The sequence below is a fragment of the Camelus ferus genome, chromosome 24 (assembly GCF_009834535.1).
Source record: "Camelus ferus isolate YT-003-E chromosome 24, BCGSAC_Cfer_1.0, whole genome shotgun sequence".
NCBI lineage: Eukaryota > Metazoa > Chordata > Mammalia > Artiodactyla > Camelidae > Camelus > Camelus ferus.
The window spans coordinates 737,953-765,718 of record NC_045719.1 but is presented as its reverse complement, the minus strand read 5'-3'; the positions used below and the strand labels follow the sequence as shown (position 1 = coordinate 765,718).

The following is a 27,766-nucleotide window of genomic DNA, read 5'->3' as shown; positions in this document are numbered from 1 at the left end:
CAAAAAGGGGTATTTTTTCATATTATACTCTGTGTTAAAGCAGCGAACATCTACATACTACCTTTGGCAATTTATGTTAGGCTGCTTAGGACACATGAAAATTTTTCATATAGTCCAGTTTGTGTCAAACTATATATAACCATAATGGAACAAGTCCCAATACTAATGCTAATGTATTTCCAGGCTCATTCTCAAAATCTTTGGGTTCTCCCAATGAGCAGACTAATTCTAGGTCAGCTTTCCCAGGACGTTCAAATATAGAGCAGAATTCTTGAGCCATTCTGAGTAATTCAGAATCAGACTAAAGTCAGGGCGGACCCGCCCTTCGCCTAATGACGGAGCTGGAGGTTCACAGCCTGCGTCTGTTCACTCCTTCGCCTGGTTCCCGTCCAGCAGGAACGTCACGGCAGGACTGAGTCACAGGCGAGAGGCGTATACAGAGTAAGGAGACACTCTGCCATTTCACTGCCCCAAATGGGGCACAGGATTTTCAGCATTACGCAAACACCTGACGCAGAGAAGTAAAGGCTGGAAAAGCACAAACTTAAGAGAGGTGGGAGACGTGCTTCTGCAACAAACTGGCTATATGGCCCTGGGCAAGTTACTTAACCTCTCCACACTTCAGCTCTCATCTATAAAACGCAAACAACAGCATCCACTTCATAAATCAGTTGTGAGAGTTAAATTAGTTTACGTCTATAATGTACTCAGCTTACAGTAAGCTGTATTTTTAAAAGATGCAGGCGGGAATGAAACAGTGTAATTACTTACATACGGTACACATGAATTTTACTTCTAAGATGTGTACATGAATCTTTTCAATAGTTTCCCTCAGTAAAGCTTAAATTTTTGCTACGATTTTTGCTATGATTTTTACAAACTAGCTCTATTAATATTAAAGTATTGACAAAAATTATTTAACTTTATATAATGCTTTAACCAATTCCAATTAAAATTCAGCTAATCCAACAAAACAGGACTGTTCTGGTTACTCATTTAACCTTTCTTCCTGCTAAAGGAAAAGGGCCTCTGAGCGCTACACAATTAACAGTGGTTAATAAAAGATAGAATGTGACGAAATCTGGAAAGCTAAAAACAATGAAAAAGTTTCAATTAAGATACTTGAAAACTCAAATCTTTTCCTGTTTTTGTATTTTTAAGTGCTTAGCCATTTTCTTCAAATATGACTACAACCCGCAAAACTGTTTAAATAATGGCAGCAGGTAAACTGGGAGTGAAAGTTCTCCTAAACTGTGGATCGGGACTGCTCCTCTCACAGGCAAATCCCAACAAGCACAGGTCGGGCGCTCGAGAGTTTATGAACTGCCAGTCTGAGCTGGGAGCCACTCCTAGAGGGGAGGTCGCGGGAGGATCACCAACCATGTACACTGTAGGTCCTCCTCAAAGCCAAAGAACAGAACACACATCAGTGGGGGCTGGGGCTGGGGGCTGCGGAGGGAATGACTACAAGGGGGATAGGGGCATCCTGGGAGCGCTGGAACTTGATTGTGGGGATGGTGTTTGTCAGCACTTGAACTATAACTAAAAAGGTTAACATTTACTGTATGTAAATTATATCTTCAAAAAACAAAGAGTTGTGAGAAAAAAGTAAATTACTACCTAAAGTCAAAATTTTTCATGTCTTTTAAAACAAATTGTATGAAAGATTTCCCTTCATGAGTTCAAATACTGGAAAATACTAGTATAATTCAGTATAAGGAAAATTTTTCCGAAGAGTGAGGAATAAAGTAAAACACCTAATTTTAAGCAACAATGAGCTATTCTTGAGATACAAGATCTCATAAAAGTTAACCAATGCCCATGTATGACCTCCTTGCTTCCTCCAAAGTTATAATTTTGGTTGGTTTTTATGAATATAGGAAAAGTATTAAAAAGAATACTTACGTAAAACTAGAAAATAATTCATGATTTTTATGTACTAGGAAAACTTAAAGACGGTCAAGCACTGTGTCAGGAAGATAAAGCGACAATGTCTCCCGGGCTCCTGGTGGGGCTATGAGCCTCAAGGAAATAAGACTGAGAACGTGCTGTGCTCATCAGGCCAGGCTTTGTGCTAAGCACTCTACTTGCCCAACAACCCACCTTTCAGATGAGGCGAGAGGTGAGAAGAAAAGGGGGGAGCGTGGACTGAGCTCGGGCACAAATGCCCCTACCTGCCTCTCCCCACAACAGCCCATCCAACCGAGAAGGGCTGGGGCACTCCGGCGTCACGACGTGGTACCCAATGAGATACCTGACCCCAGCCAGCGTCATTCCCACTCCTATGCGTCTGCACAACTGGCCAGCAGCCCTGTCTTGGACTGGACCCAATTTCAGTGAGAGCTTGATGGGGCTGTTAACTTACAAAAGGAACTGGGACTCTCTTTTCTCAACAGAGTAACAACTGAGGGTGAAAAGGGGCTCCAGCAACCACCTTCCAATCCAGCATACCTCACACTCAAAAATGACCCTGTCTTCTCACAGACAAAACAGACTGGCTTAGATCTGATTGTGTATCAAGGATTTCCTCAACTTCCGCTGTCTACCTCAGGGCTCTGGTTTCACCTCTCTCCACCCTTAATGTTGTTTCTCAGGAAGAAGTACCTCTGCCCTGCGGGCCCCAGCCCAACAGTTCTCAAACCGGTTAGTTTTAGGATCCTTTAACACTCAAAAATTATTAGAGCATCCAAGGAGTTTTTGTTTACATGAGCTATAATCCTTCAAACATTTACTGTATTACAAGTTAAAACTGAGAAAATTTGATTCAGTCATTCAAATTAAATTGTTTAGCTATAATATTAAACATGTTAATACGTCTTAGTAACATTTTTATAAAAAGAAACTCCCAAAATTTTCAAAAAAAAAAAAAAGTGAGAGGGGTGGTATTGTTTTACATTTCTGCAAAACTCTTGAAGGTCATGCTTAATGAAAGCCGGCTGCATCTGCCCTCAGCTTCTGCAGTCAGTCTGGTATGACCATCCTGCTGTGCAGTCACGCAGCCTCCGAAGGGCCCCTGTACACTCACTACACTGTCCACTCACGAGAGAATGAGACGAAAGGGCAAACAGTGCCTAAGTACTACTTTGAAAACAGCCTGACTGTGAAAGGGTGCCACGAACCCCCAGAGCCTTCGCCTCACCCTCAGAGAACCACTGTTCTATAGTCAAGCCATCTCTAGATGACAGACGAGTCTGGTTCCGGCGGATACCCACTCCCTCACGTGGACTCGGGTCTCCCTCTCTCTCCTTACTACCTCCACCAGCACCAAATGCACCATCTTCCTCAACCTAACAACGAAACAAAATTTCCTACTTAAACTGTTTCCTCCCCGCAAGTCAAACTTCTTGAAAACATTCCCACTGCCTCTATTGCCCCCCTTTTTATTATTTTAATCACCAAAGTAATACACTCTCATTAATATTTTAATCACCAAAGAGACACTCTCATTTCAAAAAACTCCAAACGACGTAGATAAATCACCATCCACAATCCCAATCTCCTTCCCAGAGTTCATAACCACTGTTACCCCCCAAAATACCCCAAAACCATTTTGTCAACTAAGTATCAGATTGAACTTTTTATTTCTTGTGATTTTTTTCCTTTTCAAATAGTTATACAAAAAAAATTCTGAAGGACAGTTCTGTTTAGGTTCCAATTCTTTTCGTGACCTAAGTTACGGATCAAAGGATAAGAGCTATCACGTCAGAGATAAAATGAAGTGACATTCCTACACAAAGCAAGTCCTAAACAAAATGTTAAAACCATACTGATTTTATGGCAACACAATATAGTAAGAATAATGAGACTTACATCTATGCCTTGTATGTAAAGTCCTCACATTTCATTACCTAACTGCAGATGAATGCTGATTATATTTGTATCATTTTGATATAGATAATAGCATCTTTAGGGTTTATGAAACATTTTCACCTATATTATCTCTTTAAAATTTCATGACCCATAAGGTTAATAGAGATTACCATTAACATTTTATAAATAAGAAAGCCAAAGTTCTGAAAGAAAATATTACTTGCTCAAAGTTACATAACTAGATACCCTAAAACTGAAATCAGATAAAAACAGTACCATTAAGAGAAAGAGAGCGCACGTGAAGTATGCAAATTACAGGCTGTTATGCCTCATGAATATGGACTCAAAGCTTCTCAAGCAAATATTAGCAAACAGAATTTAATAATATATAAAAAGAATTATGCAAAATGACCAAGTAGGGTTTATGCCCAGGATGCAAGACTGGTTCAATATCTGAAAATCACCAATGTAATCTATCTAATTAACAAGCAAAAGAAGAAAAATTGCATGCGCCTATCAATCTGTGCAGAAAAAGCATTTGGAAAAAACTCAGCACCTATTGATAATAAAACCTCAGAAAAAAAAATTACATAGCTAGAGAGACACACACAAGAAACCACAGAAAGAACTTGTATCTATTATTCAAATCAAATCCCACTCATTTATATCATATTGAACAATATATTAAAAATTCTCTCAACATAAAAATATTAAATTCTTGCCCACTTTTACAGCTAATTTGGAAAAAATTATCTCCACTTCCAAAGTTGAATAGAAAATACAAAATATTAAATTCTTGTCCATTTTTACAGCTAATTTGGAAAAAATTATCTCTACTTCCAGAGTTGAATAGGAAATACAAAAACACAATGAAAAACTTCCAAATGCAAAAAAAGAATAAATTACTTTTGCTTCTTTATTATACAATACAATCCATTAGGAAGCTTGCATTTTACTTAAAATAACAATTAAAATTTAATAAAACCTACATCAGCATGTAGATATATTATAAAAAAAAGAAAAATAACTTCCTAAATCCTTAATCAGGCACTGTCATTAACAGAAGACCTAAGACTCCTAATGTAACGATGATGCAAAAGCTCCGGAAAAGAGCACCACACATACTTAACTCATGATGCCCTCGCGTTTCAGTGTCGCCCTCGAAATGTCCTCAGGGGACACATGGAGTCACGTGCAAATTCCTTAAATGTCACAATCAGGGTTCGGAATTAAATTATTTGTTATTAAAAAATAATAAACCTACTTATACAAATGACAAAGCATGACGAAGTCTTTACTGAGTTTACTGAAACACTTTCCAAATCCCTGTTTTTGCCTGTATCAAGGCAGCTCCACAGGAGTCCAGCACATTTGAATGATTTATTTTGACACCTAGACTGGATGACAAAAAAACTGAACTCATACTATTTTTTATTAAGAGCTCTGAATCTTAGCTAAATCTGTTTCACACATAATAACACAGGAAAATTTTAAACTATGATTAAGCTGATCTTTATAACACACGCTGACGTTTTAAATATATGGTCAAGAAAACTGATTTTTCTTCACATTTTACTCTCCCTAAATGACAAGATACATGCCTGCTCTCAACACATCCTCATCAGAAGACCAAAGACCCAATGTGATAGTTCAATACTTCAAGTTAGTCCAAAAAGGACTGCAAAGCTGCTTTACTAGGAAATATTTGATCATTTCTCTTACCTCTGCTTCTGTACAATGTGAATATCCCAATTTACCTGTAATAAAAACACAAAAAGTTACTTTCAGAGGATTTTGGCTTTTTTATCATAAAGAATATTTGAGCTATTCTGACTACAGCTTCATTATGTCTATGAAAATCTATACAAACAAAAGGTGCTAGAATGATCAAACATTCTAGAAGGTCCTGTTTAGAGGTTTAAGTTTAAATAGGCCCATAAAAATACAATAAAGAAAAAGATGGGAAGAATATGCTCAATTATAATAAGGTGTAAAACACATGCACATATTTAATATGCATCTATATAAATTAATGGAAGTAAAGCAAAAATATTTTACCTTGGTTTCTTTTTGAAATATCTTAAATGTTGTAAAGGCATTTAAAAGGTAACTTTTAAAATACTCTGAAATGCCTTTAAAAACCTTTAAAAGACTCTTGGGCTTGTCCCCAAATATATTTCCAGTTTAAAGATACAATGATCATTTCAATTAAATCAGAAATGTTTCAAGCTCCTATTTACTTTAATATACGATGGTTGTTTTTCTTTAAGATGTTAACAGACAAAATCATATAATTAATGTAGTAATTCTAATCAACAGAGGATAACCAGACTGAACTATATTTGGCTGCACCACCATTAACATTTTCTCCATCACTGAGACATAATACCAAGGAACATGTATAGTTATATATTTCTGTCAATTTGGGTGATTAAAACATACTTTTTAAATTAAAAAAAAAGTTATTTTAAAGGAGAATCATTTATTTGTTTGTTTGTTTGTTTATTGGGTGGAGGTACTTAGGTGTTTTTTTTTAACAGAGGTACTGGGGATTGAACCCAGGACCTCATGCATGCGAAGCACACACTCTACCACTGAGCTACACCCTCCTCTATTAAACAGTTTTAATAAAAAACAATAAATAACATATTTACATTGGGTACTAAAGAATTTAATTTCCCCAGCCTATATTTCTTGAGTTTCATTGTCCTAAGTTCAAATACACATTTACGTCTACCTCTTTTCCTCTACCCAAAACTATCCTCCCACCTAGCTAACTCCTTCCTCTCCCCAGCCTAGTACCCCTACACCTCGCCTACTGTTCCATCAGTCTGTGGTTGTTTTTATGCTTAGACAGAATTTATATACCTTAGACTCTACAATGATACCACCAAAAAAATCATAAATAATGTTTTTATTTTTCATCTTAAGAGTTGGGAAGCATATAAAGATGAAACCCACAATTTCTGAAGACCTAATAATGATCCTTACGTGAAATAGTGGCTGAAATTGAGACCAGAATTTAAGAAACGTTGGGTTGAGTGAATTTAAAATGATATATAAGCAATAAATAATTAAAGATTATATGAACACATAGATAACACGGGTTTAATATATGTGTTTATATAAGTTTGATAAATATATAACTGTTATTTATATATTATTTAGTATTACATAAAATTAAATGTTACAGAGTTACATACATCATATTACATATTATCTTTCTATTTATTTATATATGACTGCTCAGAATATTAGTGCTTTTGATAGATTAATTGTACTTGACTCCTACAGAAATGGTAATTAATTTAACCTAGGAAAGTACTGTGAACAGAAATAACTCAAAGGGCACAGAATACCTCTGAGCAAACGTTTACTGAGTGTCTAACTCTGAATAGGAGGTGGAAGGGAGGCAGAAACACGGTACTAAGACAAGCTATAACAGAGAGTAACCCCTTTGAGAGTACATGGATGTACCTCTTCAGTATGATATATTCTCAGATAAAGAGAAATACAGAGAAATTCAGAGTTTCATGTAGTAGGTTTGTCGTTGGTAGTAGTGTTGGTGAAAAAGTCTGAAACGATGTTGTATGTACTGCAGCACTGAGCAAACCAGTAAACACAGTGCTACTGCTCGGAGTCATCAGTGCAGGGAGGAAGGACCCACAAACCTCACGTGTGGGGAGAGAAGAGTCCTGCGTGAGAACTGGAGCTAGACGTAGTACACACCACAAAACCTACCTTCTGCTCCCAGCTCCGCCCTCCAAAAGAGGGAGGAGTAACAGCACCCTAGTTTGCAAAGGCTCGCCTAGCCCACTCCCCTCCAAGGAGTCAGGACTCCTCGGGAAATCAGCTGAAACCAGGGTTGGGAAAGAGAAACTGCAAGCTAAGATGAACATCTTCTTGAACCAGAAGGTAACAAAGCGCTCAAAGAATGAGTGATGTCAAAAGGGTACAAATTCTATGAAATAAGATTTTTTTCCAATGGCCTCTATTATAAAACTGAAAATGCTTTTCTGTAAGAGTACCAAAAATTTTTGTGAGAACACACACCACTTTTGGTTATCCATCTGAACTCATGACTAAGTCATCCAAACATGAAAAGGTGGTCAGGTACGAAGTGCCGGACCACCTGCACCACTCTGCCATCCAAATCCTTGCCCAGACCCTGACCCAGGAATCAGAACATCCCAGTTACAGGACAGCAGAGTCTAAAGGAACCTCAGAAACGATCCTGCCCAATCCATAGGTAATCTGAGCCTGAGGAGCCACATGCACGCACGAAATGACAGAGCGCAGAGACCATGGCACCGAGGCAGCAGGAGCAGCAGTGGGCCTCTGTGAGCCTGCTCCTCCACTCCCACCTGCAGCGGCCCGCGGCCCAGCTGCCCACCACCGATGCCACTGTTTCTGGGGAAGGGCACCCCCGAGTCAACAGTTAGAAACTGCCAGGATAGCACCTGGGGTTTTCATCTGACAACCTTTGAGCTCTTCTTCAAAGGCTGGCCACCTCTGTCTTACAGAACCAGACATAAGGGATCCCTCTAAAACCTAGAATCTTATGCCTCCACTTTTTACTACCCCAGTAACCGAAGCTGATGGTAAGCCCAACCAAGGTTTCCCATTATTAAATGCAGTCAATTAGTTCTTTCAATGAAAGTAACAACTTTATTGATTTATTGATTCTATTCATTTTTATCAGGGTGAGTTTAATTAGAAGGCTAGATTAACTATGTGACGATGTAAAATAAAAAGAAATATCTGAAACGGTATTTAAACATTAAGCTTCAAAATATTCCAACACCATCAAAGCACTTACCCACTAGGAAGAGGGGTGATTTGCACAGCGAGCCAAAGATCCAGTTCAGTGTTTCTCAAAAGGAATGGACATTTTAACAATGCTACAAGAATCAAAGCTGGTTTAGACCCTTCTTTTTAACTCATTCTGAAGTATCTGATGCTCTTAAGATTTGCTAGACAAGTTCCCTCGTGTCCAGGAAATAGAAAAACTAATGTCTTCCTATAAAATGACACAGAATGGCTTTAAAAAGCCACACTATTCCTAGCATGAAATGGGTCATAAAGAACTCATTGCCTAAGCAACACTGTCCTCTTTATCAGACATTTTCAATGTCAAAAGTTGGTAATCAGATGATCCTGCTCAATAAGGTACCAGAGGGAACACATCACGAATATGCCCGCCTTAACAGGCCAGTCAGAGCCTCGGCAGTTCACATGGCACACTGTCTGGAATGGCCTCACCTCAATGCAATCACAAATTCTGATGACTCACACAACTATGTGACAGAAATTAAGGCAGAGTTTCAAAAAAATTCACCGATGTTCATGCAGATGAATAATACTTTTAAATTAAGGCAGTACTCCAGTCTTTGGAGTAGAAACCTCAGCATACAGGTGAATGATCACACAGTCACATTATCAACATGATTCAGATCAGCTGAATAAGCAGAAGGCAAACTATGCCCATCAAAGACACAGAAACCTTGTAATCTTCAGGATGAAAAAATGGCCCTCAGAATGATCCTCCAACTTCGTCCTAGGTGACCAAACTAGGCAGTGCCACCTTGCCAGCTTGCCTCTGACCCCCGCCCCCACCCCGTTCAATACATTATTTGTTGAATGCTTACTAAATACTACTGGTAACTGTGATGACAAAGTAGCAAACAAGCCAAACATGGTCCTTGCCCCATGGAGCTTACATTTTAGTGAACAGCAAAAAAAAGCAATCAGGTAAAATAATTACAACTGGTAATGAATGCTGCTAAGGACAGAAAAGGAAGAGAAAGAAAACTGCCAGCAAGACTCCACGAGGAGATGGCATTTAAGTAGAGACCTTGAGGCTGGGGAGCAGATCACTGCAGCGCAGGGCTGGGGAAGAAGCTATAGTCCACAACCAGGTAGCAGCCTGCAGTAAGGCCCTGGGAGGGTCTGCAAGGACAGGCGGGGCAGACACCTCAGGCCTTGAAGGACAGTACAGGGAGTTTCGATTTGAGGTCAAGCACAAAGGGAAGCTACTGGAGCGTGAGCTGGTGCTGGGTAGGTTTCCAGGTCAGTCGTGCCACATGAAGAATGCAGCGGAGAGGGTCACAGTGAAAGCCCACAGCCAGTGAGGAGGCTACCGTCGCTATCCTGGAGGGCAATGGGGGCCACCAGCCCGAGGCGGGGCAGCGTCCAGGAAGAGAAGCAGAGGATACAAGATACGACTCAGGAGCACAAGTCACAGGAGCTGCTGGTGGGCTGGGTCAGGGTGAGAAGAAAACCAGGACACCCTGAACATGCTTCATTTTTTCAAGAAAAGTACTCTCAAAGACTTCATCAAAACTGATCAACAAAAGCATTAGTGTAAGATCTCTAATACTTTATAAAACAGAAGTACAGTAAGTATGCTTTTTGGACAGTTCTTACATTAATATTAGAAATAAAAGAGAATAGTTTCGAACACTTAACAGGCTGAAATTTAGCAACAAACTAATTCCTGCAGCCTAATCACATGTGTATTTCTGAAACATCATGGTCACTGAGGGCTTAGAATCCATGATCAGCATATACTTGTTTGCTGTTTCTGTATCAAGTTAGGACAATGATACTATGTAATTATTAGCTTATACCCATCTCCCCCAACAAAGTCATTTTTGCAAAGGTACATTTTTAATAAGAAAAAAATGCTATGCATTTGACACAAGAAATAGCTACATTAAGGATACTTTTATTTTGACTGTTAAATTATCAAATTATCATCCCCTAGGTCAAACAAATTCACTAGTATAGATGCTCAAAGAGTAACAGGGATTTAGAATTGAGACATAGGAGAAAACTGGGGAAAGGCATTATCCTCACTAACCGACTACAGCGTTTCATCAAGTCTCTTCTTCTGGCTGTCACGAAGAATGAAATAAAATTTAACTTTCCACCACAATGGCCCTGTGCTAACGTATTTTCTTCACAACTACTGATATTTAGCAACAGTTTACGTAAATAAGCCTCTCTCTTAGCCGCCTTGGTAAAAACCATGTGGTAGAATAAGAAGAAGCCTTTAGATTTTGACTGTCCTCAGTTCAAATGGCAGTTCCATCACTTACTAATTGTATGATATGACTTAAAAATAAGATACTTCCCAGAGTTTTCTGCTTTCTCACCTACAAAAAAGGTGATAATTACTACCCCAGGAGGCCGATTAAATGCCATTAAATGGGGAAAAAAATGCCTTGAAAGGCTCTGCACAATGCCCACAGCAGGGGCTCCGCAACCCAGGCTGGGCGCATCATGACAGCCCTGTGGGAAGAAGGGCGACGCGCAAACACGAAAATCAAGCCCCAAGAAGAGCTGGCATGGCGAGTCAGCAGAAAGATCTCAGTTAGCCCTCAAGAGTCTTGTGATGAAATGTGTGACAGAGACGTCGAATATAAATGTTTGTGTCTACCAGATTACAACCATGTAAAACAGGTACAGACTTTGAAATACAAAAATTAGATAAATCACATGACGGATTATTGTAAAATTCTGCTTATTTTTCTGCTTGTTCACTGAGATCTTTAAAACCACTACCTCTTACTGTACACCTGTCCCCAGAGCTTCCTAGCACACACACGCCTCTCCCGTGACCGTGTCTGGGGTGACGGTATCAAATGGAGCTGAGCCACGGCTCTGGCCAGGGAGGTGGGAAGGGAGGCTTCACTAGCTATTACTCAAAACTGAAAATAAGAAATCCTGGAGTGGCCACCTGTATCATCAGCCCATAAATAAAGAGACTATAATAAGCTAAACAATGACAGCCCCCCAAAGATGTCCACGTCCTGACCCCCAGAACTCGTGAATATGTACCTTACATAGCAAAGTGATTCTGCAGCTGTGATTAGGGTCTTGACATGCGGAGAGTATCCTGAGTTACGCAGGTGGGGCCAACATAACCACAAAGAGCCTTGTAAGGGAGAGGCAAGAGAGTCAGAGGAGGAGGCGCAATGATGGAAGCAGAGGCTAGAGTGACTTACTACAGGAAGGGGGATACAAAACCAAGGAACGTGGAAAGTCTCTAGAGACTGGATGGAAAGGCAAGGAACAGATTCTCCCCTGAAGCCTCCAGAAGGAATACAGCCCTGCCAACACCTTGATTTTAGCCCATAAAACCCATTTCCAGTCTTCTAACTGCCAGAACGCAGGACAATAATTTTGTGTTGTTTTAAGCCACAAAATTATTGGTGATTTGTTACAGAAAACAAATACACAAACAATCAAAAAACCAAAGCAAGATAACATCCTCTCACCACCCCACCCGTGACCCTCACGCTGTCCTGTGCACAGGCTAATCCCACAGCGAATGATCCACAGTAAGAACTTACCCACAGGGCACAAGACAATAGAGCACACTGGCTAGGAGCAAGGACTCCAGGCCAGACTTCTGGGGTCTGAGCCCCAAGCGGGCTGCTGGCTGTATCTAAGGCCTCTACACCTCACCTTCCACGTGTAAAGTGGAGGTTAGTAACAGTACCTATCGTAAGTATGTTGTGAAGATCAAATGCAATAAACTAAACTGCTCAGTCTGTTGGCTGTCACACAGTAAGTACTTGATAAACAGTAGCTCTGTCAACCATTTAAGTCTTGGAAGCCATCTTTCCAGTGATAAAATAAGTCAGAAAGACTCCTCTTCCAAACCCAAAAAGCTGTAGTCAACAGACTGCTTGGCCCCTCAGATATCTAGACAGAACCGACAAGCCCTCGCCTGGGCCCTGGCCTGTGAGTAGGAAGCCCACTACCCCACCTGTCAGCTCCCAGCGTCTCCTGCACCTGGACATGCTGTGTCAGCCGTGACAGGCCACGCGGGCACTTCATACATCCACTGAGCTTTTCTGAAGATGCGAGAGACTCTCCTCCCCTCGTGCTGTCACCACCTCTCTCCACCCTGTCTCCTCCTCCACTGCCTGGCACACCCCTGAGATGCTTATCTCACCCCTCAAGTATGCCTTCGAAAACTGACAGCACTCTAAGAATGTTCTGGTGACCATAATTGTTCCTCTCCCTACCCTCAACAACTCTGGTTGAAAACTTCATTCAGATACTCTGATAATTGTATTTACAAGACCCCAGCCTTAAAGGAAATGCTATAATCAATGGAACTATTCCGAACACCTCTGCCAGAAATGTATTAAAGACAAAGACATCCATCCAAAATTTCCTGGACATTTGTAGAAATACATGCCATTCAAACCAACCCCACAATCTTTTTAAATTCTAAGAAAATAAATTATGGTCAATGAAATAACTCATTAATACTTAAAATTAATCCATACTTGCTGTATACAGATGGAGCATACTCTCCATGCTGCTGCAGTGCCCAGACCTGAGAAGCACTGGTGCAAAACCCTCATCTTAGCAGCTGAGGAAGCTCAAGCTCTCAAGAATAAAATGATTTAGTGAAGGTCAAAGAGCCCAGGTGCTGACCCAAGCCAGGTGTCCCAGCTCAGTAAGGGAGAGATTAAGAAGACATGGGGGCCCAAAATGAAGAGCGGGTCAGCACGGGGGGGGGGGGGGGGGGGGAGTTCAAGAATATTAAGAATAAATTTTTGCTAAGTATTACTTTGGTTTACCTGTCCCCTGATCATTACAAATAACTGTGGGCAGAGAACAAAAATACTTGGTGTTTAGGTGAGCTTTATTTAAACCCTCTCAATAAAACAAAGAAGCCCCTGAATAGCCATGGGGAATGCACCTAATCACATCTCAACAGATGTGGAGCATAATCTTACCATTTTAAGCAAGCATAGAAGCATAAAGACATGCACGTGTCCTTGTATAACCCAGTGGTGCTCTTACAGACAAATGATTTTTGACCCTGGCCCTGGTGAGGAATATGACCCTTAATCTCACTACACTATGGACAGAGCAGTCATCTCTTCGTTCAGGGACAATATGTCAGTTTAACAGGTTCTCCCCAGAATTTAACTCTCTTTCCTTGAGCTCATCTGATCCCCAAAGGTAGACTCAGCCCCAAGCCAGGCTCTAGAACCTTCAGCCTCAAGTCACCTTTGCCATAAACTTCAAGTTTATCCCAATTCTGAAACATGGGGGCTTCTGCTTTAATTCTGAGAACTAGTCTGTACTTTGCATCCTAGAACCTGTGACTAAATCTGCTCATTTAAAAAAAAAAGGGGGGGTGGGCAAGGACGCCTTGGCTTGGCTTATTATTGCTGGGTGCCTTCCTAGGGACTATCTAGCCCTTGGACCCGGTATCAGTAACTAAAAACAACTCCAGACCCCCCAGCACAGACCACGGACTGGCCCTTACCTGCAGCCTGGCCTCCCTTTCTAGTTCTTCCTGCTCCTCCAATGAGCAAGCCCGGCTGGCTGCCTGACGGAACCAGCACCCCAATTTCTGTCCCTCTTCCAGCACCACTGCCTCCCAAATCTAGGGAGAAGTTTGGTCCAGACCCCAAACTCTCCCAAACTAGTCCAAGAGTAAGAAGATATAACTGACCTTGTTCTGCAATAAAAGTTATAATAATACATTTTGTTAATTACTGGAGTGTTACTTTTTTCTTTCTATTCAGCAACCTTAATTAACTAAATCAGCTCATACAACAAATATCATTAAATGTCAAGTATTTTTCACTGGAAAATATTACTTCAGTTTCAGCATAACTTTTTTCAACAAAACTCAAATGTAACTTTGTCTATTTTATGTAATTTGGCAACACTCAAAGACTGTAACAGCAAACAGGCTTCACCTCTCATGCAGATTCTAACCGAACGGCAGCAGCTGCCGAGGATGCTACCTTCAGAAGAGCTCTGCAGGCAAGTGTGACCATGCAGCAATGTTTTCTTTTTCACAGGGACATAAGGGGGGTGGGGAGCAGTGCAGAGGTCACATTTCTGACACTCCTGTGTTGGGATCAGATGATGGAAGTTGGGATTCTTTTTGTGTACAGTGTGAATTTGGGTTAACAAATTTCCCTAGTGATATTAATCCAAAAATGAGTTGCCTAAACTTCATGAGACCTGAAAAATACACTGAGATCACAGCACTGTATCACTTTTTTTCAAGAAGGAGGAGAACCTGGAGGGGAACCTCCCCAAGTCAAATTATTTTAAAAAGCTGACTAGCAGGTGATGATCCCAAATATTCTCATATTTCCTGTCAATTGAAGAATTCTGTTTTTTAAAACACACTCTGTGTATTCTCCGTAGAACTTCCTCTCCACTGCGGCCTCCATTCACATTTGACACCATCCTAGCCAACAGGAACCCTGCCAGAGAGGTATGTCAGGTACTTCTACACCAAACTCAAGCTCCTTCAGATAATCTGGCAGCCTCGTAACTGCCATCCATATCCACTTGCCCATATATGTTACTTACCCTCTATCAAGATTGGGTGCATCTGATTTAAACTGTAAAAACTACCTAGGCACAAGTTTTTAGCTATTTAACCTTTACTATATATATACCAAGAAACACCTTCTTTCTGCAACTAACTTCATAAGTTATATTCTTATTATACCTATCAGTAAAGTATTAAGTTCCTCAAATGCAAGTAGAATAAAAATGATTGTTAACTGCAAAAAGATCAAAGTTAGGAAGCAACTATCATCAGACAATTTTTAAACAAATCTTTAAAAGTTAATCATTTCCCACCAATAAAATTTAATTTTACACACATCAGGCAATAGAATAAGCCAAATGTTTCATCTAAGCTGCACCTTATCTTACAGTTCTCAAATGAAGCTGGTTCCAACAGTTTAGCGCTGAAAGTTTTATTTACATTACTTTATTACTTATGTAAAGAAGCCCCCCAACACTCGCCAGGGATATAAAGAGGCTAGATTAAATTATTAATAAATAATATCAAACAAGTTAGAAAATAAAGTGAGTGAAAAGCTAAATTCAAGAATACCATATGATTTTTTTAAATTTAAAGCTACAATCAATGGTAGTCAAACACAAGTGAACTTCCTCTGTCATTCTGCTGGGCTCTCTTCAGCCCATTACAATCTACACTAAAGCCCTGGTGTAGCACCTGAGGCAACCAAGATCTAATGACAGGATGAAGACCAACACTTCAGATTTCTTTCAACCTCAAGAATCATTTTATGGACTTCAAATACACATTTATTTAAGACTCTCTTAGTAGTTCTTTATCAATCTTGAATCAAAGTAGCTTGAAACACTCATCCTTTTACCAAGGGAAGAAATGGCTCAGTGAAAACATATATGTGTGCAAATATATACATGTCTAAGTATGTATGAGCTGACAAAATGCCCTCACATAAACCCCCTCATTTGTTCTCAACAATTTTCTGAGAAGGGCTAGGCATATATTATTTCCACTTTACAGATAAAGAAATGGAGAGTCAGAGGTTAAATGGCTTGCCTGAAGTTATAACTAAGCAATACTAAGTGTCAGAACCAAGAAACAAAACCACATCTTCTACAGCCAACCCTTATGTTCTTTTCATGTGACCATGTGACACTGAACAGTTTATTTGTAACCTTCTGGAAGAGCAAAGGAACTTGGTGGGAAATAACATGACTCCATAGGAAAAATATTTTTCCAGGCCAACTCAATTTCCAGCATGTGTAAGTCATCATCTTCCCACTCCATCCTGCCCCTGCCTTCCCTACCATCCAGGCACCCAGGTGGGAGGTCCGAGCCTTCCAAGATTCCTTCCTTTTTCTCACCCCACATCACAAACTGAATAGCCATGTCCTGTTCTATTTCCTAAATCATTCTCAGTCTGACTCTTTGTCCCCATTCCTACTGCCCTTGTTCAGGCCGCCATCATCTCCTGTCTGAACAGCCATAACACTCCTAACTGGTTTGACAACTTAGAGGCCACTAAGATCTAACGATAGCGTGAAATGCCTCCTAGTGTCTCTGCCCTCAGTTCACTCAGTTCAAACTAGCTTCTACAAAGTTTATCTTTCTGTTTGGAGTAACCTGTCTACACCATTTTCCTGCTTAAAATCCTCACATGGCTCTCCACTGCCTATACAGACCATAAGTGCAAACTCAGCCGCAGCACAAAAAGCACTAGGAAACCTGATGCCAGTCAGCACACCTTTCCAGTCTGTCTCCCTCTCCACCACTCCCACACATATCCGATGCTCCAGGCACTATGGATGCCCACTGCAGAGAAGACAAACAGGTTCAACCTCACGTGCCAACTCCAAATAATTGGTAGTGGCTGCCTGAAGCACCCTGGTGAGATCTCTGGAGCTGCTTACACATTCAGCAGCAAAAAATGTGATGACTGATTAAGTAGTGTCTGCTTTTGGAATGGCGAAGTGGGTGTCAGCACAAATGCCATACTACAATCCGTGTACCATTGTTCTTTGAATAGTTCTTCCACATTTCTAAGCCTTTATGTTGACTGTTGCATCTGCCTAACAAGTTCTCCTTTTATCCCACTGCTCATCCCTCAAGATCTCCATAAAACAGACCTCCACTGAGAATCCTGCCTCACATCACACTGAGCAATCACTCTCTCCCCTGCACTCACAGAGCTTTCTGTACACATCTCTATTATTTTGGAATTACTGTACTGTGTTAATTTATGCACCTGTGATCTTGAATATATGGGTGCACTTCCTTCCTTCCTCTCTTTCTCTTCAACATCTTGTACAGTTTACCTAGAAGGCACACAAATACTGGTGAAATGAGTAACTGAAGACATGTAATAGGGGGTTCCTCTAACATATTTTCACTAAAATCCAGGAGGAAATGGCTAATCCCAGGACCAGACAATCCACAGTGACTGTTAATGGCATTCTACTACTACTAACCATTTATTTCCATATATATCTTCATCTCCCAGAAATACAAATACTAAGGGAGTACATCAGATGGAATTTGTCTTCCAATGAGATTAGGCAGGGGAGAAAGTGGGAACGATGAGGGAAAAAGATAACAGACCCAATTTTAAAAAATGCATTAGCACAAGTAGTATAAAAAGATCTAAGAGTCAGTTTTCAGAAGCTAAATGTGGGTCAGCAAATCTTGTTATTATGAGGGATACAGCCTTTCCATATACATGACCCCAATCAAATCCTTACTAAATTTACACTAATGTCCCAGACTGGTTTTAGTTTGAATTCAACAGTGGCATACCTGCACTAAAGTAAATACTAAAGGGAGCTGATGTTAGACACAAGTGGCCGCATTTCACTGACCTCCCTTCAGCTCCAGTATACCCAAGTTTACACCCAACACAGATTCCTCTGGTGTCAGTTCCCAGGTATCTCTCCCTTCTAATAAACATGTTGTGCAGACGGCTCTCTCAGAACCTCCCTACTCAACATGGCTCTGCAGTATTCCATAAGCAACTGCTGAACAAAGGAGTGGATATACCAACCAGCAGACAACAGTGGCCATGCCAGTAAAAGGAAGACACCAGAAAGGGTGTTTCCCAAATCTAACAAAGTTTGAACAAAAATAATAAAACCTTTTAAAATTTCAATTCTTCTTCTATATTAAAAATAAAACAACCTCAGTAGCAATAAGGACACCCAGCCCTGAGCTCCTTGGAGATACATCTAACTCTGGGGCTGGGGCGGAAAATATACAAGATACACCTTGCAGCATCCTGTAGTGCCAGAAAGAAGCCATGTGCTCAAAACACAAAACGGGCACAAAGGGAAGAGGGAACCAGCCTGAAAGAGCTTCCAATGGCCACAGCCGGAACAATTTAAGCGGAAAGAAGAAAGAATGTGGTAATGGATCACAACCGAAGTATAAAATACACATGAATCTAGACTTGATAAATGACTGAATAAGTAAATGAGGGAGAAGAGTCAAGTCTTCCTCACAGAATCCCAAACAATACTAAGCAGATACTCACTGCTGCAGGAAGAGCCTCCTTGAATGCAGGCTGGACCCAGTGACTCCTTCCCAAAGAATAAAGTATAAAAAAGGTAAACAGTTACTCTTTAGTGGAGAAACCTGGCAACCAAGGCGCCGATCACCAGTGGTGCTGTGGGACATCCCGGGCCCCGGCCCTATGTGATGAGGGGAGCCCTTCCCCTCTCTGGTACTCTCCGCTCAAACACACAACCCATCCTAGTCAGGAAAACACCAGGCAAACCTAACTGGGAGGACACTGTGCAAAACCCCCAACCAGTACTCCTCAGGACTGTCAAGGTCGTGGGAAACAGGGAAAGTCTGAGAAATGGCCACAGAGCAGAAGAGACTAAGGAGACATGACAACCAAATGCAGCAAGGTTTCCCGGGTGGGGTTCTGAAACAGAAAAAGGACACCAACAGAAAAACTAGGGCAATCCAAATGAAGTCTGCAGTTTAGCTAAGAGTAACTTGCGGTTAGTCAGTTCTGACCAACGTACCCAGTAACGTAAGATGCTGACATTAGGGGAACCAGATGAAAGGCACACGGGAACTCTCTACACTATCTTCGCAATTTTTCTTCTATCTAAAATTATCTCAAAATAAAAAGTTTGTTTAAAAACATTATATTTGGTAATTTGGCAACACAGAATCTTTCCCGCATAGTTTTAAACAAGTATTTGGGAGAGGATAGTTTCTTCTTTTCTACTTGGCCCACAGGAAGCAAATGGGAAACGTTACATGGTCCAATGACACTATTACGAAGGTGGGGTGAGAACTGTCGCCATTTCACAGAACCTACAAAGCAGGAAAGTGATTCTGACCTTACAAATAAAACAGGCAGACTACGACTTATCGTCTCTTATCAACATATAGTCCTTGGTAGACCAATGATTTTTTTCTTCTAAAGTTGAATCAAAACTCTTAGTAAGGCAAATGACTTCCCAACAGAGTCCCAACTTACTTACATATCAGTATCTGTAAATGAGTAGTATTTTTCCACCATATTCCCTTGCATAAGGCAGAAATGCAGATACAAAAAGCACAAATGTATTATTCCAAAATTTCTCTCAAAAATGTCTGTGGCCACTCCCACACAGCCCAACTCAACTGGAAATACACCAGAAAGCAAACTGGAATCAAAAAGTGACAGCAATCTTAACTGATTATGGTTAAGACATCTTAATTTTGCAAATGATCATCTGAACACATGATTAAAGCCCCTCTCAGGGACCTATAAGGGGACTGTGTAAGGAGTGGGCTCCAAGCTGAGCCGCACTAGCTTCACGGTAAACTGATCACTCTGATTATGTTCTATTTTCTCCTCAATAATGACTACAACTATTTATGATTAAATCACACACGAAACCTGAACACTGCATGCACACAGTATGGACTCAATGCGTATTTTAAAAACTGAATTAACGCCACATATTTGGACATACTGTACAAGCGGAATAATTCTTACCTATTGCTGTAAATTGATAAGGTATTTCACCAACCCCTAATACTGTCATTCACACGCAATCTCTACCCTATACACACACACACAAACCTCAAGTATTCCTTTCATTTAATAATCAGGATGTGAACACTCAAGAAAAATACCAAGAGTGAGCAAAATTAATAGTGAAAACAGGTTTTCACTATTTCAATCTTCTCCACAAATATTCTGTCTCTCTTTAAAACCAAATAGGATATTATTCCAAGACCACTTCCCCCACCAAATTAGCATGAACTTGCTGAGAAGCTTGACTGATCATATCCTCTATTCAAATCCCAAACAAAGCCCCAATGTTCCCTATACCAAGGAATCCCTTTATTAATATGCACGCAGGCCTTCGCTGTTTCTCCCAGGAAAACCTATTACCAGTCTTAAGATTATTTTAAATCAAGATGTGCTCATATTTTTTAAATGTTCTTTATACAGCTAAAGCTAAAGGTACATAAAAAATTTTGAAATCAAAATCAAACAAGTTATTTTCGTCAGATGGTTATTTACAAGTCTATGAGGCTGCTTAGACCATGCAATGTTTCTAAGCTCTAGTACTACTGTGAATAATTCTTTGTGGCATCCCAGAAAAGACACGTTCTAATCTTGTGGAGACTGAAATATAACCTAAACTCCATCAATGACCACTTTCTAAAGCATGTGTATACCATAAGGTGTTTAAAGGCCAGATAGGTGTACTGCTGACAAACAGGCGTATATGAAGAGCCTGAGTGTCTTTAACTAGTTAATTAATGGTGTGATGAAATTGATGAAAACTTCATCAACCTGTATGTAGTAAACTTTTACCAAACAATAAGGTCTTTTTATAACTTCAAGTGTATAAACATTGGGGAAAATAAAATTTTAAGCCACCTAATACAAACCATATGCCCTCCTGATTCTAATCAACGCCCTCCTGCCATCACAAATACTTCGTAAAATACACTGTTTCAAGACCGTGATTCATAATTTAATCTCTTTTTCTTAAGATATCCTCTAAAGAACTAATTTTTCCCTCTTTAATCTCTTTCAATCCTATTCACAATGCTTTCATGGTCATGTTAGTATATGGCTTTAAGTTACGTATGAATGCTAAATAAAATTACTTATTCTTCATTGTTTTCTTCCAATACTGGTTTCATTTCCATGCCTTCCACATTTTTCTATTTCTCTTAGAGTATATTTCTAAATTTTTAATTCAACCTGAACATGAATATTCTGTACATCAATACTATTAAAAGCAAACAAGGATTACAATCAAATATTGCTACATTCAACCCCAAAACAGGCCGTATGAAGTGCTGAATGAATGTGAAGTGCTCTTTCTTTCTATGGGGTTAAATGGAGCGATATTGCTGATAGTGGTTAAGAACCAACTATTCAACACAATAGCAGGACAGTGGCCAGCTGAGATTCCCTTACTTGAGAATTACAGCCAGGATCCATTTCTCCACACTGACCACAATCCTGGGCACCACCCATCATCTGCCTAGACCAGTGGTTCTCCACAGGGGACATGTGGTCATGCTTGGAGACTCTTTAGAGTCACAACCAGGGGGAGGAGACAGGACCAGACTGGCATGTGGTGGGCAGAGACCAGAGACACTGCTAAACATCCTACGCAGGCACAGGATAGCTCCCACGACAAAGAGTTATTCAGACAAAAATGTCAGCGCTGGGGCTGAGAAACCCTGCCCTAGACATGCATCCCAATTCTAAGTAAAAATACAGAACAGCTGGACAGAGGTTCCATGGTGGTGTGAAAGGCCTACAGGATTAGAGGAGGAAGGGAACCAAGTTATTGACTACCTGCTCCATTCTGAACCTTGCATTAGTCACTACACATACCATCTCACTGAAACCTCTATGTCACAAAAAAAGTGATCTATTCTCATTTTACAGATGATAAGGTGGCACTCAGGGAGGTTAAGGAACTTAATCAAGGTAACTCAGCTAGACAGGGAAGGAATTATGATTCCAGTTCAAACCAAATCTGTTTCATTTCATAATATATAAAGTCTAGAGATTAAAAGACTTGAATTTAATTCAAAGTTATCAGTATGAATTCGAGCACATCACTTAACTTCCTAAACCTTCATTTAGAAAATAAGTTAAAAGATAATGTATGAAAATGTAACTGCTTTTGACTGCCAACATACATCATGTCACACATCTTACAATGGAAAAGAAAGTGCTTCTTAGAACGGAGGTGTCATGATTACTACTCTTCCTTAGAAGTAGAAATTATACAAGTGTGCACACACCAAATTAAACAGCATTTTCAAGAATCAAAATTAAATGTTCAGAAGACACTGTGCCTTCCACAGCCACCCAACTACTCTTATTACTAGGAGGAAATAAAATTGTCTAATATAAGCAATATTTTAGTATGAACTTTTCAGATTTTTAATCAATTGACCCTAAAATGCTCAAGACCATATCAGCAACTTTGGGCTCTCAGCAACTGGCAGCAAAGGTCATGAGCAGAACAAAGGAGGAAGAGGATGGATTCCAAGTCCATTACTGCTGCTGTGGGAAACAACTCTGCTATTCTCTCCAGAAAGACAGTGTGTTACACTGAGTGAACATGTTATCATTCATACTAATAACAGTCATGAATGAATTCTAAAATCTGTTTACCTGACATCAAAAATAAATAATAAATGCTCTGTAGAAACTGAAAGAATTGATGTTATCTTGACTGTTCTCTATTTTAACTGACTTAATAAGAATTATCATTAAATGTCATTTTACTAATTCTGTCACTTACTAATTCTGTCTGTAAAATGTCATTTTACATCTACACCTTAATCATTTTGACACTTCCATCAACTTTCTAAAAGTGAGGGTGGATCTTTTTTAACGTTTTTAAAAAATTCGTCTCTCAAAAGACTGCATTAGATAAAAACAGACAGGTGAAACCTATTATCAACCCCCTCTTCACCATCAGTAGACATCTGGGTAAGCCCTAGATGTTGATGGGGAGGTGACAACGCTGAAGAACTTACAGTAGACAATGACCTACGTAAAATCCACCGTATCTCTTTATCCGATATCTTGTCAACTTATTTCACAAGCCTGTTTTTCATCACAACAAATTGTTACGTTCAGGGAAACTGTATTACTTCTTACTCTTTAGAAGCTAAAAAACATAATTCAGTCTCTTCTATGTCTCCCAAAATAGAATTCTCAGGGCCCAGATTTCCTTCTATTTCCAACCGAGGGAATGTCGCTGCCAATCTTGAAAAGTACGACTGGCCGACGGCTCCTCGCGAAAGGCGCAGCCCTCCCGCCGGCACAATTACCGCGACCAGGCGAAGCTGGGCCCGCACGAGCGCGCAGAAGCGGCCTCCCGCGCTCGGGGGGCGCGACCCACTCCCCTTCCGACCTGCCGGCGCGGGAGCCCCACGGCGGCGCACTGACCCTCGGACCCCGCACCCCTACTGCGCCGCCGCCGGGGCTCCCGCCCACGCTTCCAGCTACGTGGGCCGCGCTCCGCCGCAGGCCAGGCCCGCTTCCCCCGCCTCTCGAGGCGGTGGGGGTCGCGGGACAGAAAGGCCCGTGGCGGCGGCGGGGGTCCTCCGTGGGGCCGGGGCCTGTGGGGCCGGGGCCTGTGGGGGGGTCCTCCGTGGGGCCGGGGGCTGTGGGGCCGGGGACTGTGGGGGGGCGTCCTCCGTGGGGCCGGGGGCTATGGCTGGCGGTGGGGGGACGGCCCGCGGCGCGGCCCTCCTGCGGGAGGAGCGGGGTCGAGGGGCGGGCGGCGGCTCACCGGCGGCGGGGCCCAGCTCTCCTCCGTCCTCGGCAGCGGGCGCCAGCGTGACGGCGCCATCCCTCCACACGCGGACCTGCGCGGCCGAGCGCAAGCGGCGGCGGGGCTGGCGGCGGCCGGCGTCCGCGGCGCGCAGGGAGCCGCAGCACTGGTAGCACACGGCCCACGCCTGCTCCTCGTTGATGGGCTGGTTGTAGAGCCGCAGGATCTCCTCCAGGCTCAGCGCGTCCTGCGGTCCCGCGGCCGCCCCGGGGTCCGGCGGCCCCTCGCCTCCCTCCGGGCCGGCCGGCTGAGCCATCCCGCGGGTCACGCCGCGTCTCCTCAGCTGCAGAGCATCGTCTCGACGCGCCGCCGCCGCCGCCTCATCCCCGGAACCCCGCCCAGCGGGCCGCGCGTGTTGCCGGGGGTACGGGGCGGGGACGGGGTGGGACTGGGAGGGGGACCGGGCAGAGGACGGGCCGGGAGCCGGGCTGGAGGACCGGGCCGGAGAACCGGGCGGGGGAAGGGCTTGGGGACACGGCGACAGGGCGCGCCCCTGACAAGATCGCCGCCTGCGCGCGGCAGCGCAATGGCGTCCGCGGCCCCGCCCCCAGCGCTGCGCTCGGGGGCCCGCCCCGCGGCTCGAGCCCCGCCCCTGCGGGCTGGGTTCGCCCCGCCCCCGCCGAGCGCCGGCTCGCGCCCGAGGTTTCCCCTTGAGCTGCAGTGGCCTCCGCGAAAGGCGGTGGAAGCGCCCCGGCTCTGGCGCTCTCTCCCGGTCCCCGAGCCCTGCTCTGCTCTGCCGGCTACGGTCGGCCTCCACGCGCCAGACCGTTGGCTTGGATAACGTCCCTCCGCATCCCCCCTTCATCCCAAGCCCCCGAGGCGTTTGTGAGTTGGCTCACTGGCTTCTCCCAGGCGCACAGGTCAGGCCAGCGATGCCTGCTTGTCGCTGGTAATCCGCAGACGTTCGTCCCAGCGTCCTTCGGACTCGCCTCACGAAGGAGGGGATGATGTCCCGGTGACCACCCGCATCGCAGCCCAGTTAACTGAGTCTGTGCATACCTCCTGGAGCCAACAGCACAGGGGTGACACTGAACCGGGACAGTCAGCCATAAAATAAAGGCCTCCTGGGCTCGGTGGACTCATTAAGCAGGCAATGAAACAGATAGTTCTTGGATAAAACACTCGTTAGCGAGTTTACTGGTAACACTCCTCCCTGAGACTAGGCCTGTGTGAGAACCTTACAGAGCTGAAAGCATCCACCAAGTAAGAACTGCACCTGTGTAAGTACCAATAAACCTCCTCAGGCAGCCTGATGCGCAGTACTAGACACTGCGCGCTCAGCAACTGCACCTTGCGCGGGAAATGACAGTAGCCTATTATAAACGCCTGAGACCCCGCAGCGCATACAGCGGAGCGGGAGAAGAGGAAAGCAAGAGGATACGAAGGGAGACATTGAAAGACAGGGAGGACAAAGCTTCTCCCCGGGCACCTTATTGTAATTTCATTACAAGATGTACAGAACAAACTCCAAGTAACGTCACTTTATGGGTTCATAACCCTGTTTGTAAAAACGCACTGTGTGCTTCAGCCCTGAAAAGGTCTATTCCTCATATGCTACAGATAGGGTGGATAAAGACATAAAACCTCTTGAGTGAAAACACAGAAACAATTCCTAACAGTTGCTATTTTAAAAGTTGAGATCCTGCATGAATTTTGAAAATACAGAGAGGGCTTTAAAATACTAGTTTGAACCATGCAGAAACAGTGGAATGGTCTACTTTTATGGACACCACCGCCATCTTCCGGCCTTGGGGAGTATTGCTGCACTTGGACAACTATAGCCAAAAATCAGTAACATTTTGGTCCTTACCTCACCCCTAAAAGACAAGTAAATGACTTAATCAACTGAGCAATCCATGAGCCAGACACTTGCCACTCTGGCATAGAGCAGTGAGTAAATCTCCACGTAAAGATAAAAATAACAGGAAGGAGGAAGGAAATGGAAGTGGGGAATGGAAATCCAAATTTTACTCAAATGTTATCTTTAAAAATTAAGGGGTATTCTTAAAAACAAATCCCCATCAGAAGGATCATTTCCCTTTCCTAAGTGATAATTTTTAAAATAAAAATATATTTTGGGTAGAAAAACATCTTGTTGCTGAATCACAGGAACATACAATATTGCAAACAACAGAAGGGTTTTTGTTGTTGTCAAACACAAATTCATGATTGATATATTTAAAGTAAATTTCTTGACTTCATGAGCTTATATGGACTTAACGTGAGGCAAGATGACAAGGAAAATGTTTAATGTTCTTTCTGTATGCAGAGAAAAAAAGGTAACTCTTTAAAAATCCTGGCCATCTTCTATTATAAATCTAGTCATTGTATAAACTGAATAGTTGATGCTTCTTCATATAAAGATGGTATAATTTTTATCTCATTTTCAGAAGCCTTTGCAATTTTGATAAGCCCCACTGTCCATCACCCCGGGGACTCTTAGAAAGTGACTGCTGACAATTCAAAGGCTGTCAGGGTCCAGCACTCTCTCAGCAGGCCCAAGCAACACTGTCAGGGTAAACTGACACCTGCCCATCTTCTCATTTTCAATTCAGACTCAAATCCCTTCATGTTCCATATGATTAGTTCCAATTTCTGTCACTGATTTTATTTTTTGATCCTGTGGCTTCACCACTTTTAAAAAATTGCTCTATACAATTAAAATGTCTGAACAATTTGTATCATTACGTGAATGCCTTTTTCAAAGTGCTGTGAGATCTGTGAAACATGGTGGCATGTGTTACACAGAATCTCATTTGAGTTTTTGCTGATTTTGTTGTTATATTTATTTAAAAATGGAATCATTAAAATGTTTCCTAATCTTATATTTACTTATAACTTCTGCAGAATTAGTGTACTTCGTGCTCCATACTCTGGATATGCTGGCTGAGCTGCTCCAAGTCTTTCAGGGAGCACAATTTGTCTGTTCAGCACAAGCTTATCCCAGACAACTTCCAGACAATTGCTCCTAAGAGGCACATTCACCTAGAAAAGTGCACCAAAAAGGAAAAAAATAGAACAGCATATTTTTTCAGTGTTACAAACTGAATTTTCACTGTCCACAACTATAATACCTTGTAACTTTATAGTGGTATTTTATACTTTCAGAGTTGCACAACTTGAAGCTCAGACATTACTATCCCTGTCTTACAGATGACCAGACAAAAGGCTAGTAATGAAAGCGGTGGGACGGGCACCAGGCCTCCTGACGGGCCCAGCTCCCTCAGCTACGTGACAATGTCTCTCTAAGCTGGCCCAGAGCAAGAAAAAAGTCTTCACACTTCATCCCATGCTGCACCAAGCCGGAATACATAAAAACAGGTGCTTTAAAATTTGTATGTACCAATATCATTGGTTACACTTTCAATATTTTAAACACTTTGAATGAATGATGTGATGCCCCATGTCCTCTGATTGGTCCTTGTGAATCCCTTAGCACTTAAGTTTCACCATAGGGGCCGTCCCCCCATAGTAGTCATCTTCAAAGTGATCTAGGTAACTGCATCCCTCAGAGGGCTGTAAACAACCACTCCTCTAAGGACGCTAGTTCCATCAACAATCCTAAATGCAATGTGAAACTCATCTCTTTTCATTTTGGTTATCAGATTGAATGTTAACCAAAAATCTTCTGTTAGTCATGAAAACTAGCATGTGACCTTATATGCAGAACTAGACATACACATGGCAGGTAAGAACACAACAAAAGTGGTTCCTCACGTCTATACACTTGTAAATTAATTAGCTTTTTTCTTTCCTATGGCAAAGATACATGTTTATCGGAAAATATTAAGAAAATATCCATTTGTGC

The 27,766-nt window shown here is 42.0% G+C and overlaps 1 protein-coding gene and 1 non-coding gene across 4 annotated transcripts in view; both read right to left on the bottom strand.

Moving 5' to 3' along the window:
* SPIRE1 (spire type actin nucleation factor 1) overlaps positions 1 to 24,496 on the bottom strand; it is a 140,935-nt gene extending 116,439 nt beyond the window's left edge. The window contains exons 1-2 of one of the 3 annotated variants that reach the window (XM_032467188.1): positions 23,917 to 24,496; positions 5,533 to 5,567 (exon numbers count right to left, since the gene is read on the bottom strand). In XM_032467188.1, the coding sequence (XP_032323079.1) occupies positions 5,533 to 5,567; positions 23,917 to 24,214 (333 nt within the window). In that variant the 5' untranslated portion in view covers positions 24,215 to 24,496. The remainder of the gene's footprint in view (positions 1 to 5,532; positions 5,568 to 23,916) is intronic. The other 2 variants (XM_032467189.1, XM_032467190.1) reach the window with 2 other exon arrangements.
* Positions 6,348 to 6,419, bottom strand: TRNAA-CGC. Its single transcript has one exon. It is a non-coding gene; the product is annotated as a tRNA-Ala (tRNA).
* Positions 24,497 to 27,766: the final 3,270 nt, after the last annotated feature.